Genomic DNA, 18,651 nt, shown 5'->3' on the forward strand with positions numbered 1-18,651 from the left:
ACAACATTGCGCAAATGTACTCCAGGCGGAGATGTACTCTCTTGTGTGTAAATCTATTTAGGAGGATAATGTGACTACGAAGAATCATAAATTTAACTACTTAAACTCAAGGTTTATTGTATTCATTAAAATTTATGGTACACGATCTTAATAGGGACTCACATCATAGATGATTGATTCCGGGTGTCCCTTGGACACTTGAGTTTCATTAATATATCAAATTACGTACTTTATTGTATATTGATGAGTCTAACGAACAGTTTTATAATTATAACCTTTCATATAAAAGGATTTTTTAGTATTTAAGAGCGGTGTGTAAAGAGATAGATGGGTGATTCCGTTCTAACTGTGATTTTTTGTATTCAAAATTTCAAGATTTTAAAATTTAACTTTTCTAACTTTTTTATGCATATTATTCATCTATTTTACTGTAAAAATAAAACTCTAAGAGGAATTTACTACAACTTTAAAGTATCACGAGCAAGACACAAATGTCGGATTTTGAGTTCCACGGTACTGACTCATTTATCCACGGTACTGACATGGTAACTTAAGATATTAAACAACAAGTGCATCAATTTTCCTCAGTTTGATCATAAACATTAGAATTTATAAGGTAATTAGTTTAAATCATTTGTTACGACAAAAAAAATTAATAATTTATCGGTAAATTCTAGGAATGGACATGACACGGTACTGACATTCAAGTGATGTAGTATAAGTTTTCTTTAAGTGGCAAGTTATATTGTATAAAAATAATGTTTAAATATCTTAAGAATTATTCAATTAACACAAAATTTTTATTAATTGATTATTAATTAATGACTAGTATAAAAAAACAATACAGGACATTGAATATCACAGTTATAATGGAATCACCCAGATGTCTTGATATTCTGGCGTTCATTCGAGTATGGTCGTGGGATTATTGAAATCACGTCTAACAACTTTTATTATTTAATAAATAGTTTATTTCAAAGTGGTTTTGATGTTTTAATACAACGAATATGGTCAACCATCGTTAGTTAGCCCGAAGATACATTACAAAGAAAAGATGGTATTTTTGGAAGGGTGGAACTTCTTTTGAGAAGTCTAAATAAAATTAATAGGTTGCGGTGCGTTGAAGAACATAAAAATTGGTCTCTTGAAGAGTTTTATGGAGTGATGAGTCAAAGTTTGAGAGTTGTTGTGTTTAGGAAAAGAGTGATTGCAAGCAGGTCAAAGGAAGAACGGATGTTAGATCCATGTGATTGTACAATGTGAACATATAAAAATGTACGACAAAAAAGGTCAGAGATATTTGAGATATCATATAATATGGACTTTGGAATTTTGATTTAAAATTTGATATTAACTGGCCACTCTTACAATAAGCGAAAGTAATTTTAATACCAGAACGATAATTCAAGTCTTGATAAAAACAAACTCACCTACAATTTCGATAACATTTTATCGTATCTGGCCATAACAATTAATTTTATGTTAAAACGTCAAATCATGTTCTGTAAATGAATATATTAACAAACAATAGTCGCTCTTTTCTATTGAAAAAATTGTAAGGTAAACATTTATAATGTGGGTTTAAAATATATTGTTGCAGTGCTTCCGAGTGTTTGATGAGAGAGGGTTGGGGGTGCTGAGTGTCCGATTAGTTTTGATAATGTCGGTCCTTATTCAATATTATAATGATTTTATATCGAGATCAGCAGGTGAGAAACGATAAATCAATTTTTAAAATCGACGGTTAGATGTTGGAAAGATAAAGATATTATCAGGAAAAACATTTTTTTAATGAATCGATAAAAGTTGATAATGTATCAAAAAAAAAGTAACAAGATTTTGAAAAGATTTACTTTTTACTGATCATTTCTTCAAAATGAACCATATATTTTTCCCAAATAACATAAGAATGCTCGGAAATGTGTTGAGGAAATGAGTTCAAAACGAAATTTATTTATTATAAAGAAGACATTGTACTAAATCTAAAATTCTGGCATTATAAAAATCACTAAAAAAGAGTGAATTTTACTTATTGATATACAGGATCGGGCGATTTAGACGAAACATTATTATATAAAATGAAATTTTTTGCGTGCTTTTCGTTTAATTTATAATTATAAAAGTTCTATTCAAAATTACCAAATTCAATTGTGAGTACGAATATCAATAATTGCAGTATGCCAAAAAATGTTATTTCTTTTAGAAGTTTGGATCAAATCACCTCTATTTCCAATTTTTCATTGACAAAACGTACATACAAATAATTAATTTTGTAACTACAATTTACTTCGCTACTTCATTCATCTGCTGCATTGTTTTCCCTTGTCTTCCCTTTTTTTTGTCGTATCCACGTTTTATTGAGTCATTTTTTTCTTTTCTTCGATCTTTTTGCTTCTGTTACGTTTCTCATTAGGCTTGTGGTCTCTTTACGAAGATGGTCCTAGAAGTATCTGGCCTGATCTAGAGATGGTGGTAATTGCTTGAGAAGCACCACACAGTCTATACAACATATTGTTCAAGTTTGAAAACACCACGTTTATTATTTGTTTGACAATCATCAATAATAACGTTTTCAGTGAATTTGTAAACATCGTCATCGTCTGTATCAGATATACAGTACTCTTATTTGAAAGGCATTAGTCCAACAAATATAAAAACTGAACTAGATTCTCCTCTGGGTAAGACTGCTTCTTCGTTATCATCAGTAAAATATTGGATAGCAGAATATGGACGGGGCCGTATGATCTGCCATGACTAGCATCACAGTGGTCGACAAAATGAGGTGACGACTCCAGAAATTCACAAAGCGGTACTGGATGATCGTCGACTGAAAGTTCGCGAGCTAGAAGACATAGTAGGCATTTCAAAAAGCACGGTACATCGCGTATCAACTGAAAATTTAGATATGAGAAAACTGTGCGCAAGATGTGTGCCGCTCACAAAGGAACAAAACCAGCATCGTGAAGATGCTTGGCAATGTTTCACAGAAATAGAGCCAAATTTTTGCACTGTTTCATGACCTGGATAAAACTGGGTCCACCATTTCACGCCATAAACAAAAGAACGATAAAAAATGGACTGAAAAGGGAGAATCGGCTCCAAAGAAGGCAAAGACCGTTCTACCTGCAGGTCATGGCGTCGGTTTTTTGGGTTGTGCATGCACCAGCTAACACATCTGTTATTGCAATCACCAAAATCAATGAATTGCTACCTCACGCCCCCTATTCGCCAGATTTAGCCCTCTCACAGTATTTTCTGTTCTCAGACTTGAAAAAATGACTCGATGGTCAAAGATTTTCCAAAAATGAAGAGGTGATATTGTCTGTTTTTGTAGTTTTTTGTTTTCTTAGACCGTTTCACGAGTCCCGAGTGAAGCGCCCCCATTTTTCGGAAAAAAACTTTAGGTGGGAATTTAAAAAAGTAGTGTATTTTCAAAGACATATTACATCCTAATTTATAATATACATTGAGAATTCTTGATGAGGTCAGAATATTGAGATCTGTAGTTACCTAAAAAGTTTTCAGTAACTTTCACAAACGCCATCGAAGCTTCTGTTTCTTTTTATGTTTATCGAAAGGCCTTACTGAAAATTGTTAACTGAACCAACCGGTGAAATTTCTGCGACATGAGGTACAGGAGATGTGCGGTACTCAATATTTATTATTGTCTTTTCGTTCTGTTCATAAATATCTTTTTACATCAATTGCAGTATTACCAGCTTTTGTATTTCAGAAACTAACATATGAAATTCATTATTTGTTGCATAATATGAACAAATTTCTAGTTTTTTCATTTATTTATTTTATATTAAAATAGTAGAAGCCCTAGTCAGCAATATTTTTCTTTTCTTCGCGATAACGTCTTCGTATGATGAAAATCTCTCTATTTCAAGTTAAACTTTAGGGTTAGGAAACAAGAAAAAGTCAGTGGGGGACAGATCTGGTGAATACGGTTGGCTGTTAACTAATTAAAAGTGCAGTAGGTAAGTTTTAGTCATGGCGATCACCGATATGTGATAAGATGCGTTGTTCTGATGAAAAAGCTCTTTTGTTTTTTTTTTCAAATGGGGTTGCTTTTGCACTTCTTTAGTTTCACTTTTTCGAAGATAGTTTACCAAGTTTACAAGCCCATGACTATTCCAAAAAAAGATCGCAATCACTTTTCCGACCGATAAAATCATCTTAGCATTTTTAGAAGCATATTGCCTTTTTGCCATCCACTGTCCAGACAGTTACAATGTTTCAAAAGCTGTACCCAGTTCTCATCTACCAAAAATCAGATACGTTTTGCTTAAAGCGCGTCAATAAAGCCTGGGAAATTCGAATGTTCTTTTGGTACAAAGTGAGCAGACGTGGCATTTGGTGAACTATTTCGATGATATCGACGGTTGTCGCAGTTTCTGGCTGTTCCGAACGGTTGTCATCAGTCGTGCAGATACGGACACGTTCGAATTTGGCTGCCAAACATTTTACGATCGGAAATGTTATAGTACAGATTCACCGTACATAATATAATACTTCTTTCATTTATATAGGCATATTAACTTTCAAAAACAAATATTTAACAGCTCCATTCTCAGAAAAACTTCACTTATACGATTATACGAAACTGATTTTTGCCGTTTGAGTTCATAAATTTTGTAGATAACCGTCGGTCTTGTATAAAAACATAGTAAAACCCCATGGAACAATTTTCATGTAATTTTCTAAGAACCTCGTATGTACTAATCCTTTGAGAACGATAAACTTAATTGCTATATGAGCATAATCCATTACACGTTCTGTATAATTTTTTTCAACTTTAACTTTCTACGGCATGTACAAACCAGAGAATTCTAATTAACTATTCGAAATACGTGCTTAACATTGTAAAAAAAATCAAAATGGTTTTCGACTAAAAATATACTAAAATTATGAATAATTTACAATGGAAATCGGCGAAACATTTTTGCAAGTAATTGTCGTTCATGAATTATGATCAACAAAACCTTTTAATTACCAAAGTAACTTTCACGGTGTTTAGAACTTGATCCCATATTTTTTTACGAATGTTTACAATAGAAAAAATCTGAATATAGAAACTAATTTTTTATTTCAACACGAATATGTTATCAGATTTGCTTTTATTCAAGGATGTGGCCACAAAGGAATTTGGCAATCGATATAAAATCGACTGTAATCATTTTTTAACGTAAGAAACGAAAACTCAAAGAACAAATTCAATACAAATACGGGGATTACTATTTATATTTCTTTCCTTATAATGAAAAAACATAAATTTTTCGACGTAAATAGTTTTATTCTTTATTAAAAATATTATGTTGTGACCCATTTTCGGTATTGAAAATTTTTCTTTTGACGTGCAGAAAAAAAAACGAAGAGATATCAAAACAAGACTGGATGGTGTCACTGTGCTGGCGTCATTATAAACAGTGATTCTTCTATTTCCTAATTTCTCCAATGATGGGATAAAAAAAATGATTTGTAATTGGATATGGCTTTATTGGTTTCTAAAATATTCCATTCTGATTTTAGCACCTCCAAAACATGCAATTTGAATGCATCAACTTCTTCTTCGGGTGTAGTAAAACGTTGACCTCGCAATTTATTTTTCATTTGTGGTAATAAGAAGAAATCATTGGGTGCCAAACAAAGATGACCCATCAATTCGAAGTTTTGGCTGTTCAAAAACGTTTTTGTTTGAACTGATGTGCGAAACAACGTTATGGAAAATGATTCGTCTTTTGCGATTAGTTTCCCTCATTTTTCACATTTCTCACACGTCTGGTACAAAAAATGCTATTGTACCATTCAGAATTAACCTACTTTGCCCTAATGGACACGTACAGTTAATCCGCAAAAACAGAACCAGTTGCTAAAAGTGTTTGGTGCGCGAACATCTTTTATTGGATTTGGCTAATCTGGATCTATATGCATAGATCCATGATTTCTCGCTTGTCACGATTTTATAGACATCTTTTAAGCTCCGCTTGAATTTTTTCAGAATTTCTTTGCACAAATCGAGCCTTTTTCGTAGCGATTGTCAAATTATGCGATATCGACCGCGAACAAATCTTTTGGACAACCAAATGTTAATGGTATATTGGATGTATGCGATTAAAACCAATGCCCATGTATGCCTCAATCACACAATATGTCACATGAAGATCAGAAATATCAGCCAACAGCCAACCAGCGAAACTCGGTGGCAACAGATGGCGCTTCATCGCCAAAAGTTAATGCGAGTCGATCGGCATATTGCTGTTTATTTAATCCATGCGTTAGAAAATCATCGCACCAAATGTTTGCGAATTAATTTTGACCAAGACGTACCTGTAAATAACTCAAATAGCAATCGTATGTCAGCACGTTCTGAGTATGTTCACCATTTGACATATTCATATCTCCAAGTAGCAGCCCTCGTATACGAGGTGGTTCAAATAAAAACGGGAATTTGGCTATAGAAAATTTTATTAAGTTACAGAGTTGTTTTAGATAAAATACGTCGCACTCTACAGACTTTTGGCACCACTTCGGAAGCTTTCGGATGCCTTTTTCGTAAAAATATTGCGGTTCAGTTCACCAAGTGTCTCTTCCAATAGACCACATTAATCAAATAATCGCATGGCGACAAATCGGAATAATAAGGAGGGTGTTTACTAATCCAATACGTTCAACGGATCCCTTGTAAGCTCAGATGTATGCTTTGTCTTGCAGTAATATCGTAGTACGGATTGGAATATCGCTGGAAGCTAAGACAAAGCAGTACTATTACTGGAGCCGTATTTGTTTAAGAAAAATCCAATATCCAAAAGTAGCATAGGGAGAAACGACTTTAGTAGCTCGTACATTAAAATGAGCGATGTTAGTGACTTGCGTGTTGATTACGGAAACCAAAACGTTAATGTGTGGATTGTGTGCTGGATGTAGTTTTGTGAAGAAAATCTTTGAACAGACTAGACAATCTAGACCAGTGTCATTGAAACACCAAATTTCGTCTTGTATGAGGTGTCTCAATTCAAAAAAACAAACAATTTCAAGAAAAGTAAGACCCAGTAACACTGTATATATTTTCGAACGGTGTAGAAGACCCTGGGTCCCCGGATTTTGGATTTCTCCTATGTTGATCCGATCTCTTCTAACTTCTCGACCTACTTTCCAATAAGTCGAGGGCCTGGAGCGTACAAAGGTGAACTTTCCTTTGAAAAACCTTCTTCTTCTTCGATAGTTTTTATCAAATCCGCCATGCAAAACTGGCACTTTTCCTCACACTTCATTTCATTGATGCAGCAAAACTTTCCTTCTCTATACCAAAATTTTTTAGAATGCAATTGCTTGCAGCAGTTGTCATGATACATCTACTAATCTGGGATTATCAACTTCCACGCAAATTAAGTGATTTCATACAGAATTGAAGCCTATATCTGGATGTTCTAGAAAGAATGAGCTACTGCTGATAATACATACAGTAACTACGGTAAGATGGTTCTTTGACTTCATCATTACATCACTCAATAAGTTGTGTGACTGTCAAACAGATGGCGCTGCCAATGTCAAATCTATATGACGTTTATGAAGTACCAACTTTCAAAAGACTATGTGGAAAATTTTACGACATTTCGATTGGTAAGAAACAAGAGACAGCCATTTAATTGTGTTAATTTATCATTGCTTATTGAGAAAAAAAATATTGTACAAGCTCAGCAATTACTTCGAAAGTGTTATTTGAACTATGCTCCATCGTAAAGAACCATTTGTTATTGGGTTGCTGAATTTAAACGTGGTCGTACAGATGGTGAACGTTCTGGTCGTCCAATTGAGATGGTTACTCCAGAAAACATCAAAAAAGTCCACAAATTGATTATATCTAATCATAAATTGAAATTGCGTCTAGAAACTTTTTCTATTTTTCGATTACCTCTAATAGAAATTGTCTGCTCTGTTTTGTAAATGTTTTTGTGATACCTTTAAGATCAACCATTTGTACCCATTTTTCAAAATGGTGGCCGAAGAATCAGAGTTTTAAGCTCATAAACTAGAAAGTAATTTTACACTAACCTTCCCTTATAACATTTTGGCGACTGTACAGAGTTTTTTCCATTTCCGAAATCAACGGAAAAATGAAAAGTCGATTAGGTCGAAGGGTCGTCGACGGTTACCATTTGGGAAGCGGCGCTACTGTCGAATACCCTTCGACTGCCGTATCAACGTGTTAATATTTAAAAAATAAAACTCTGACAAATGAACGCTAAGCCCGATAGAAAGTATCTTTTCAATAGAATGAGTTCGAGTATTCATTGAAATTTTCTTTTTTATTATTATTTCAGATCCCCGAGTAAAACAATGGGTCTTCATGGACAACCCTCTACCAACACTGGCCATAATAGCAGTGTATCTGTTATTAGTTTTGAAAATATTACCGCTTTACATGAAAAATAGGAAACCATTCAATTTAACACGAATCATAAGGTTATACAATATATTTCAAGTAGTTGCGTGTATTTTACTTATTTATATGGTAGGTAAATATTATGGATACTATAATAAAATTTCCCAAGAAATATTACTCAATTAACACACTTTTTTTACAACGCATCGTTAACAAATGGCAACCGTAAATTTCTTCATGGAAATATTTGGAAAAAATATACAATCCTGAGCATAGAAGTCGACACTACCACAATTGCAAGTCACTGGCAAAAAAACTGAAAACGAAATTATATTTTTCTTAGTAAAATCTCAACGCTTGTTCACAATATTCTTAGTTAGAGGTAACTAACACTTATAAACGGTGAAAAATTACCTTTGCAGTATCTTTATGAGTGAAAAATGAATTAATTTTAAACGCTTATCACTCGATACTTTTTTTTTTGACTTATGATACTAATTGATGTTTAAACGGTAACCCTATTGCGACGAGTCCAGAGTAAACAAGAAATGTCCAATGAGCTGAACAGGATCCAGTCTGCTGATTCCAGAATCGTTACCAAAAAGGTACACAAATATATGACTGATACAATGTCAGTATATCGCTGAGAAATCAGTCCAAGTCCAATAAGAGCGGAGATAAAAGCGTGGATTGTCTGGAAGTTGACATTGAGCCAAAAAGGCCCCCAACCCACCGAGCAGCCCTTCGAAGAACTGGAAAAAAGATTTGCACAGTGTTTCCATAAGAGAAAACGTAACAAATTTGTTTTTAAATACGAATATTTTGGAAAGTTATGAGCTTTTCGAGGAGAAGGCGTCATTGGGTTTCTCAGTCACGATGCCTCATTGGTCCAGTGAAGTTCGTGCGTCATCGAGGCGTTTTCAAGAGTCATCATCCTTTCGTTGTCGCTCGTGGATAGTTTTTTCTCACTTCGGTATCGGAAGATTAAGTAATGCACCAGATATAAATTTAATTAGTTGGTGGTAGCAGAGGTTTCGCCCAGTTACAATACTCCTTAGCCAGATCGTACTCGATCTGGAAGGAACTCCAAAATTATTGAAATTGGGACTTGAAAATGCACGAAAAAGGGCAGCGCCACTGGATGGAAAAATTGAATATTTGAAGTTCTACGATTTCAAAATCCAAATCATCTAAATGTTGAAACGACTTAGCGTTTTCACAATGTTAATTGCACTTTTTTGAGCGACATTTCCATTTGAATGGCCACGTTTACAAGCAAAATTGCCGTTACTGGTCTCTAATAACTCGTAACCCTCCTGAAACACCAAAAACAGGATGGTGCCGTTCCACACACGGTTTTTCCTCATAAAATGATACACCACGTGGTACCAAGATCACCCGACTTGACTCTCATGGATTTTTATGGGGCTAATACCCCAAAGAAAGAGTTTACGGTAACAATATGTGGGCCTATTTGAGATGAAATATGCTCAATTCAAGCGGGCCCACTGGTTTGAAAGATATTTGAGGTTCTATGATTTCAAAATCCAAATCATCTAAATGTTAAAATGACTTAGCGTTTCCACAGTGTTAATTGCATTTTTTTGGAACAATTCCATTTGAACGGCCACATTTACAAAAAAAATTGCCGTTACTGGTCTCTAATAACTCGCAACCCTCCTGAAGCGCCAAAAACAGGATGGTGCCGTTCCGCACACGGTTTTTCCTCATAAATTGATACACCACGTGGTACCAAGGTCACCCGACTTGACTCTCATGGATTTTTATGGGGCTAATACCTCAAAGAAAGAGTTTACAGTAACAATATGTGGGCCTATTTGAGATGAAATAAGCGCAATTCAAACGAGTCTACTGCAGTGTGTAACGCGCAACAAAATTTTGATAACATAATTTGCATCTGGACTTCATCATAAATATCTTTATTTAAAACGATGTTTGGAGTAATTACTTTTTAATTTAATTTTCAAAAGGTAATTCTACCGCCAGACACCTCGCGTAATTAAAAAAAAAAGTGTCAAGACATAATTTTTATATGAAGTTTTGCTCAAAACTGTAAAGCGTATGTCATAAGGGAAATTGATCCAAAAAACTAAGAAGGGCAAATTTGTCGATTATAGATTTTGATACAGGGTTGTGTAATTAATTGTGACAAATATTCGTTTGTTTGAACAATATATAATTTCATTTGCAGTACTTGACAGCAGGATGGATACAAGGTGAATATAGTATCGGTTGCGCTCCAGTTGATTGGTCCAATAAACCAAATGCGCTACGAATGGTCGGTACTTTCTACTGGTTGTATTGTTTGAAAGGTGTGGAATTGGTAGAAACAATATTCTTTGCCTTGAGGAAAAAGTTCAATCAAATATCTGGTTTACATGTTTATCATCACAGTTCGACGTTTTTCTTAACCTGGATTGGATGTAAATTTGTAGGAGGTTAGTTTTTTATAAGAAATACCAAAGATCGATGGTAAAAGAGTAAAAATTCTACTGTGAACAGCTAAATCCTTATTAAGAAACATTTAATTTTACGAAAGCTTTCGCACAACGGTAATTTTAAAATTAGTTACCACCATGAGTCTGATGTCATCACTGAAAATAGTTTTCGTTGATGAATAAATATAGAAAAAACGGAATTTCGATTGCTAACTGAACATTATTATTTTAAGCAAACGGAGAAAGAAAAGAAACCTATCCAGAAAGTGCTTAACTCCATGGAATGATTTGTAAGTGGTCTTATGAAACTGGTTATACGGGAATGTTTAATAATATCCCATTTTACCCACCCAAGATGGGTGCCGTGATTGCTTAATGCCGATAATGAACTCGTTCGCATTTAAAATTCTAAAGATTCATTTCATATTGTCATGACAAGCCAAACATAATGGTGTCCGTTATTTGTTTACATTCCACGAGCGCTTGTTTATATTTTTTCGTTAGAAGTTAGAACTTTCAAATACTGGCTGATTTGTTTGTGAAATTTGTATATAAATTGTTTTATACCATTGCCGCCCAATTAAAATCATCCAACGTGAAAGAATATGTATCTACCAGGAGCTTTTGTAATAGAAAGCGTTCAGGATGGCCAAAACTAACCACAACCTCTGAAGATAAATGTATTGATCAGCTCGCATCAATGTATCTAGGGATCTGACGTCTACAGCGGAAAGCATATTGAGAGAACCTGGCCTTTTTCGGAAGGGTGGCGGTGAATAAACCTCATTTAAGACCTCAAAGTGAAATTAATAGGTTGCAGAGAGCTAGAGAACATGAAAATTAAACTTTTAAAGAGTGATAGAGTGTATTATTAAGTTATGAACCAAAGTTTGAGGTTTTTGGGTCGAAGAGTGTGCGATTGGACACCTGGTGAAAATAGAAGGGATTATGAAGAAAAAATATTAAAGGAAAATGTTGACCTCAACCCCAATGAGTTGTTGTGGGATAAATTGGACAAAGAAGTCAGAAAGCAGTGTCCTACTTGGACTTCAAATCTTTGGAATATCCTGAAAAACGAAACGAAACTAAAGGGCATAGCAGTAATGACATTTTTCATTCATTGAGCCAATAACAATCAAATATTCATAAATTGAAACCCAGTAAATACTGACCAACCCTTACGCTTGAAATTTCAACGGCACGTGGTCGGAATTTCTGCATTATACATTCTTCTTGCTCTTCTAGTTGCCTGCAGGGTAGCTTGCTTTCTGAACGAACTCAGCTCTGCGTAAACCGATGATTCCTGATTTCGAACAATTTTTGCTGAACGGGCTTGCGACGAATCTTTGGATAGACCAGATTTGCGCTTCCGATTCATGTTTGAAGAAAAACATAGTAAGAATTAAGACCGTAGAGTAAGATCTAAAATAATGAATAGCATCTAACCACAAAAGTGACACCTATAGAAACATTCAAATCAGCTGAAATTACTGGAATGCTAGATGGCGTTGAAGAAGCTACTTTTGAGATTTTTTTTTTCATGCTACTTCTAATACCTCCAAGAATATGTGTACAAAGTTTCATGATGATCGGTTAAGTACTCAAAAGCGTAAAAGAAAAACTTAGATTCTTATTTATAATATTAGTAAGGATTTAGCTCATAATAAACAAAAGCAGCAGTTACTCATTCGTCTGATTTTATTTTAAGGTGGTATGGCATCGGTTCCGTCAATGTTGAACTCCTTTATACACGTGCTTATGTACACCTATTATTATATGTCATCGCTAGGACCAGAATGGCAGAAAAAATTGAGACCATGGAAACCGAGACTAACTATATGTCAAATGGTATGTATATGCATACATTATTAAATTTCGACGTCAACATTTCCAAATATTTTCTTTGATATGTCAAAGATTGCTGCAGTCGAATAGTTTCATTTTCACATAAAATTTTTGATCGATTTTGACAAATTTGACAAAAATAAATTATCTTCTCATTCCATTGCATGGCTCAACGAGATCCTGGTTCAAGAACGCTGGTTATCTAGGTCATTGCAATTAAAAAGTCGTGTCTTCAATTATACTTTTGTGAACCAGAAACTCTACTAAAAGTACCCATCTGTTAATTATAGAAATAATATCTAATTTCAGTGACCGGTTTTATTTAGGAATTCCAAGTGATTAATTTTTTGTTTAATGTTGTTCTTCTAAATTTTTCAAATGATTCGCTGATTCTGAAAATTTTTCGCTATTTGATGACCGGTATTATATCTTGAACTTTTAATTTTGATCCTAGATCGGACAGATACTTAATTTAATTCTATTAATTATTTTTCTTGTTACAGATACAATTCACAATATTGATAATTCATTCATTGAGCGCTTTTCATCCAGAATGTGATATACCTAAATACTTCATGTTATTGTATCTCCCAAATCTGGTATTAATTTTCAAAATGTTCTACGATTTTTACAAGGATAGTTACAAATCCAAATCCGCATCTCTGAATCATCACCAAAGAGAAAAGAAGATATCATAACAAGTTCCTACCAGTAACAACTAGAAAATTATGTGTTCAGAGAAACTTATGATTGGACAAAAAAGGAAAGAACAGTGACTAAACATTGAATGTCAATTTATCTTTTGGGTTGTCCAGTATTGTAAAGTTTTTATATCTTCCAAGTTAAAAACCGACTTTTTTGTATCTATGTAAGAAAAATAAAACACTGTTCGTACATCCTGGCAAATTTTAATTCCTAAGCCTCGTCTATATGATATTAATGCATTTCAGAGCTATTTTTAATTTTCAAATTAGTCTTAGATTAACACATTGTTCTTATCGATTTTCTAGATGCGCTCGAAAAGAAAATTTTTAATCCCTACGAACCACTTATTTACCTTGTAAAGGTAAGGTTGCTTTTGTAAGCAACCGGTCGAAACTTACATGAGTTGCATTTGGGTACGTTTTTCTAATAAAAAAAAACACCCTCGACGTTTTTATTTTATATCACATAATTTTTAAACTGAATTGGTTTAATAATCACCTGTAATCGTGGCTTACTTTTAACAGGTTACCTATTAAAATGATCCTTTCGGTATCCCAAAATACGGTTATCATGATCATCTTCAAATCTTTTCGCCGATGGTCAAACTCGATATTTGATTTTGTATTTTGATCTCTTCGTCGAAGTGATGGATAAATGACTCATCCATTTACGTCGGGGTCAACTCTTGAACGCAAGTTTTTAATCACCGCACGTTACTGTACACGTTCAATTTTGATACTAAGACGTGAATCTCAAATTCGCGCCTTTACTGTAGACACACTTCAAGAGATCTGCCATCTATACTTAATATAGCGTAAATTACTTACAACAAGAAATAAGAACTCAAGTAAATAAAGCTTCAAGAATCTCTGGCTATCTGAGGGACCTCATATGATAAAACAAATATATGTCAATCGTAAGACCTATACTTATACATGCAGGGGAAACTCAAGCGGACACAAAATTAAAACGATGAGGACAGCCGCGATGAAATTAAGAATTATTAAAGGTGTGAGCCTAAGAGATGCAAAACTATGAGAGGAGATCCGAAAACTCAGGATAGAATAAGATTTACGAGATCAGAATTATGAAAGATCTGCTAAATGAGCAAAGGATAAGAAACAAACTTCAAGGAGCTTCTAAGAGATGGCACGAAAGCTGTACATCTACTTCTCAATAAGCTGGATAGTAGAAGAAATAAGACTTAATCTTAAGACAAGAGAAAGAAGAAGATTAATAAATTAGTTAGGGTACGAGCAGCCCCAAAAATAAATTTACCAATCTACTTAGTGATAAAAACGTGATCTTATTCAAAGTCGATAAAAGAGCCGGTTTAGGATTATCGAATATAAAGTGCCACTTACTTCGATAAATTTTATTGTGGCGGACCTGAAATTCTGAAAATAATTTCCATGTGTTTCCGGGGGATACTTTTGTTTCCCTGAAGCTGTAATATAATCCGTTTCTGAGAATATGGCCGACGGCCGTTCTAAATTGCCCACCCGGTACTGTTAACTGAGTTTAACCGGATATTTAAACCGATTACAGTTCCCCTATTATAATCTCAATAACGTGGTGCTAATCTTCTGATAGCAAATGTTTCTACGTCATTGATAATTGTTCCGAACGATTTATTGATATTGCCTGAAAATAATTCTTTAATATTTAACATCAGATTTGATTATTTGATGTCAAATTTTCGGAAGAAAACTACGTTAATATGAAAGATGAAACAATAAATCGTAACGCAGTTCGAAGCAAAGAGAGCCACTATCAACAGTGCTCTTCAACCTTTTACTAGAAATGATCCTGAGAATTAGTAGCATACGAATCCAGGGTACAACAAAACACAGATCCTTGTCTACGCAGATGAAGTAGAAGAAAAAGGGATTGAAGAAAATGTTTCATAGTTAAATAGGTAACACCAACTGAGTTACCGAAAAAACCCAGAATTTCTCATTCGCCTATAAACACTTCTTAGTCCAAAGCCTGATTTGAAACATTTGACGACAGTATTGAAATTTCTGTCCTTTAACACAGTTATCTACTGATAATGTTTTGTTGTATGGAACGTTATTTGAAAAAAATCGACATGGAGGCAGTTCACACAGTAAAATGACAATTTAAACAAAAATGTTCAAATAAACAGCGCCCAAATTTAAATATTGTATTAAATAACAGATGTTAATGTTTTGGTCAAATTTATCTAGACTTTTTACTAAAATTTATACTGTTGGACTGGTTTTTAGTTGGTAGAATATTTTATATTGATATTGGTAATTATCGTGATGATTTAAATGTGAAATTTTCAATTAACTTACAGGAAAAAATTTACAACACACAGTTTTCATATCGTACGTAATTACACTTTTATGTAATTCTTAACACATAGAATTTGATTTCGATTATTCAGCCGTACTATGGCCGGCTACAAGTTATGTGTATTATGCGGCACGATAAGATAATTGTGAATTGAATCAAGATTTTTTATTAAATTGCGTAAATAATGATAAGATTAGACAGCGTAGACAACGATACGTGAATCAAATCGTTAAGTGATATATGAGGCATCCTCTCTAATTAAAAAACATAATATCTGTTTACACCTATTATTCCGAATATCATTATTCGAAATGTTGGCTTGTCGTTCCTGAAAAGAGCAAACAACTACTTTCCTGGCTAATACCACGAAAAATAATGAATAAAATCTCCTCCGAAGAACGTGATGTCATCGACAATCCGCCGAAATTGACATCACTAATGGCTCGCAATTACAAGGAGATGGTCGCAACCACTGACTAGTTTCGAGGTTATTGCATCTCTTCGGAGTAGCATAACGACCTCTCGTTCGGAATATCTAATCCGAACTGGAGACACAGTCAGTCGGCGCTGCTACTTGATTCTTGTAGTTAAATATTCCTCAGTCGACGCGTTCTGGCGACATCTTCACTTCCAACTGCGAACCATTAGTCAAGGAGATATCTAGCCGTAGACGGCGATATTTGCATCAAATCATTAGATGATATATGATATATGACATACTTTTTGGTAGAGAATTTGGCACTCTACATTATTTGTTACGGCAGTGTTTTTCGAATTCCTCATAGTTTTCGAGTTATTCGCGTTTTTAAGTCCCAAAATTTCGGAAATGCATGCCCGTAATTCTGTAAAGAGTTGTTACTTATTCAGTATCACAAAACCTCCAAGAATCTTGAAAATCAAAACCGGCCAATTCAACTTAAGGTTTTAGCTTAAAATCGCCTAATTTGCCTGTACTATAAATAATGTAGAAGATCGAATTTGGATGTTTCTATCCTTTCCAATGTGTGAAGTATAAAGGTGTTTCCATACTATAAGCTAACCCTGTACATTCAACTTAACATTTCTCTATCTTTCACAGAAATAAGTAGTTAGTAAGTAGCTTCAAATTTACTTTTATTAACACTACCTATTTATTCTAAGTAATAAATATTAAATATGAAAAAAATGGAATTTTTTAAAAAAATATAAATAATCATAACAAGATTTTTTTAAAAAGATGAGGAAAAAATAAGGAGTGAGTAAGAAAATGATATTTATTAATGAATATAAAAGACTAGTAGTATAAAAAGTGCAGTTAGATATCAATAATGTTTACTCAATATTACAAATATAAAAATGAGTGAATACATAAAAAAAATTATTGACCAAAGTTAAGAGATGACAAACCTTTCCAGTAAAAAGTTGTAAAAATCATAAACCATTATCATAATGTGTCAATGTAGGGTAAATAAACTTTTATTACTACTTATAGCTAGTTCACAAATAAGATCTAGGGATGCTAGAATTACTTTATATAAGAATCTTATAGATTTCAATCTTTGGAGGCAAATAGGAGACCTACTTCCCTTACACCTCTGTTGTTGTTTAAGTCTGATTAGAAATTAGAAGGACAAGGTCCTTTTTTAATAAAGTGTCAGACAAGAAGATGTCAGGCATATGTTTAAACACCAATGTGACTTTTTAGACACTAGGTACAATTTGGAAATTGAAGTACAAGAATTCATGTTTTAAATCACTGTTTCGGTAAGTAATTTAAGAAATATAAGAGTGGATTTACTAACTGAATGCACGGAACGTATATACATGAGAACTGTGTACAGTTCCAGAAAATAAGTTCTTTAAACTTTGATAAAGACATCATAACTAACAGAAATACTAACAAAAGTATAATTCTGAAAATGTTGATCCTGTAAATTTGCCTGATATAAAACTTGTATTTATTATTTGAATTTGAATATCCAATTTACTGGATTCATCAAAATAGACATTAATTCTACTCTTAATGCCTTATTGTACTCAAAATGTAATTCTGCAACACAGTACCAACTACTTGCTTGAATTAATAAATCTAATATAATCTAATTTTTGTTTTTTGAATACTACATAACAAATTTTAATATAGTCTATCAAGTATACTTCTATATTAGTATTAATGATACTTATAATCACTAATATGAGTAATTAGTGATATAAAATAATTCTAATTTTCACCATTATTATTATCAAGTGCCAATATTTACTAATATTTTATTGGATTTATGTATATTATTACATATACTATTTTCAAATGAAACGCCACTTAGAATAAGTTGTTAAAGGGAATCGTTTGTAAACAATACTAAACTTTTAGAATTAATGAATGTAATTAGAATTAAACTGATAATAAACTGAAACCAATTACATCTACGACTGCCTAAGTTTCATTAAAAATCCCCGAAAAAAAACGTGTAAATAAGTTGAATCACAAATTAAAAATTCACTAACTGTGGTTATGCAACCTTATATGATATAAATTTGTTTTTAACAGAAAATACAAATTCAGTACATAAAATTAAATATGAAATGAGTAGAACTTGGGTTATGGAACTAGGTAAGATGGTGAGATGTTCGCTTACCGTATAATAGGACAGCAGACCAGAATTATCGTCTAACACGAACCATCTGTATTGCCATCCCTTCATAACATTAGTCCATTTGCTAAGAGACCCTTCCATATCCACGAAATTTGAGAAAAACTACACACAAAATCATATAAAGTACACTGACATCATAGTGATTGTTTAGTCACTAATTTGACATTTAATTGAAAATTTAATGACACTTGCGCGTAAGTGTTGTCATTGCCGCAACCAGTAATACAAAGGAGAGTAATGTATGTTGCCTGTTATCACGAGAGAAAAAAAAACGTTTGTTTCAAACCGCTACTGCACA

The 18,651-nt window shown here is 33.4% G+C and overlaps 2 protein-coding genes across 3 annotated transcripts in view; one reads left to right on the forward strand and one right to left on the reverse strand.

The window, feature by feature from the left end:
• Positions 1-18,525, reverse strand: part of LOC130902473 (oxysterol-binding protein-related protein 9) — a 54,497-nt gene extending 35,972 nt beyond the window's left edge. For both annotated transcript variants that reach the window (XM_057814651.1, XM_057814650.1), the window contains exon 1: positions 18,336-18,525. In XM_057814651.1, the coding sequence (XP_057670634.1) occupies positions 18,336-18,434 (99 nt within the window). In that variant the 5' untranslated portion in view covers positions 18,435-18,525. The remainder of the gene's footprint in view (positions 1-18,335) is intronic.
• Positions 1,473-13,589, forward strand: LOC130902475 (elongation of very long chain fatty acids protein AAEL008004-like). Its single transcript, XM_057814653.1, has 5 exons — positions 1,473-1,709; positions 8,328-8,518; positions 10,602-10,848; positions 12,557-12,696; positions 13,197-13,589. Exons 1-5 carry the CDS (start codon positions 1,661-1,663, stop codon positions 13,389-13,391), a joined length of 822 nt encoding a protein of 273 aa, XP_057670636.1. The 5' UTR covers positions 1,473-1,660; the 3' UTR covers positions 13,392-13,589.
• Positions 18,526-18,651: the final 126 nt, after the last annotated feature.

Source organism: Diorhabda carinulata, chromosome X (genome assembly GCF_026250575.1).
Source record: "Diorhabda carinulata isolate Delta chromosome X, icDioCari1.1, whole genome shotgun sequence".
Lineage (NCBI taxonomy): Eukaryota > Metazoa > Arthropoda > Insecta > Coleoptera > Chrysomelidae > Diorhabda > Diorhabda carinulata.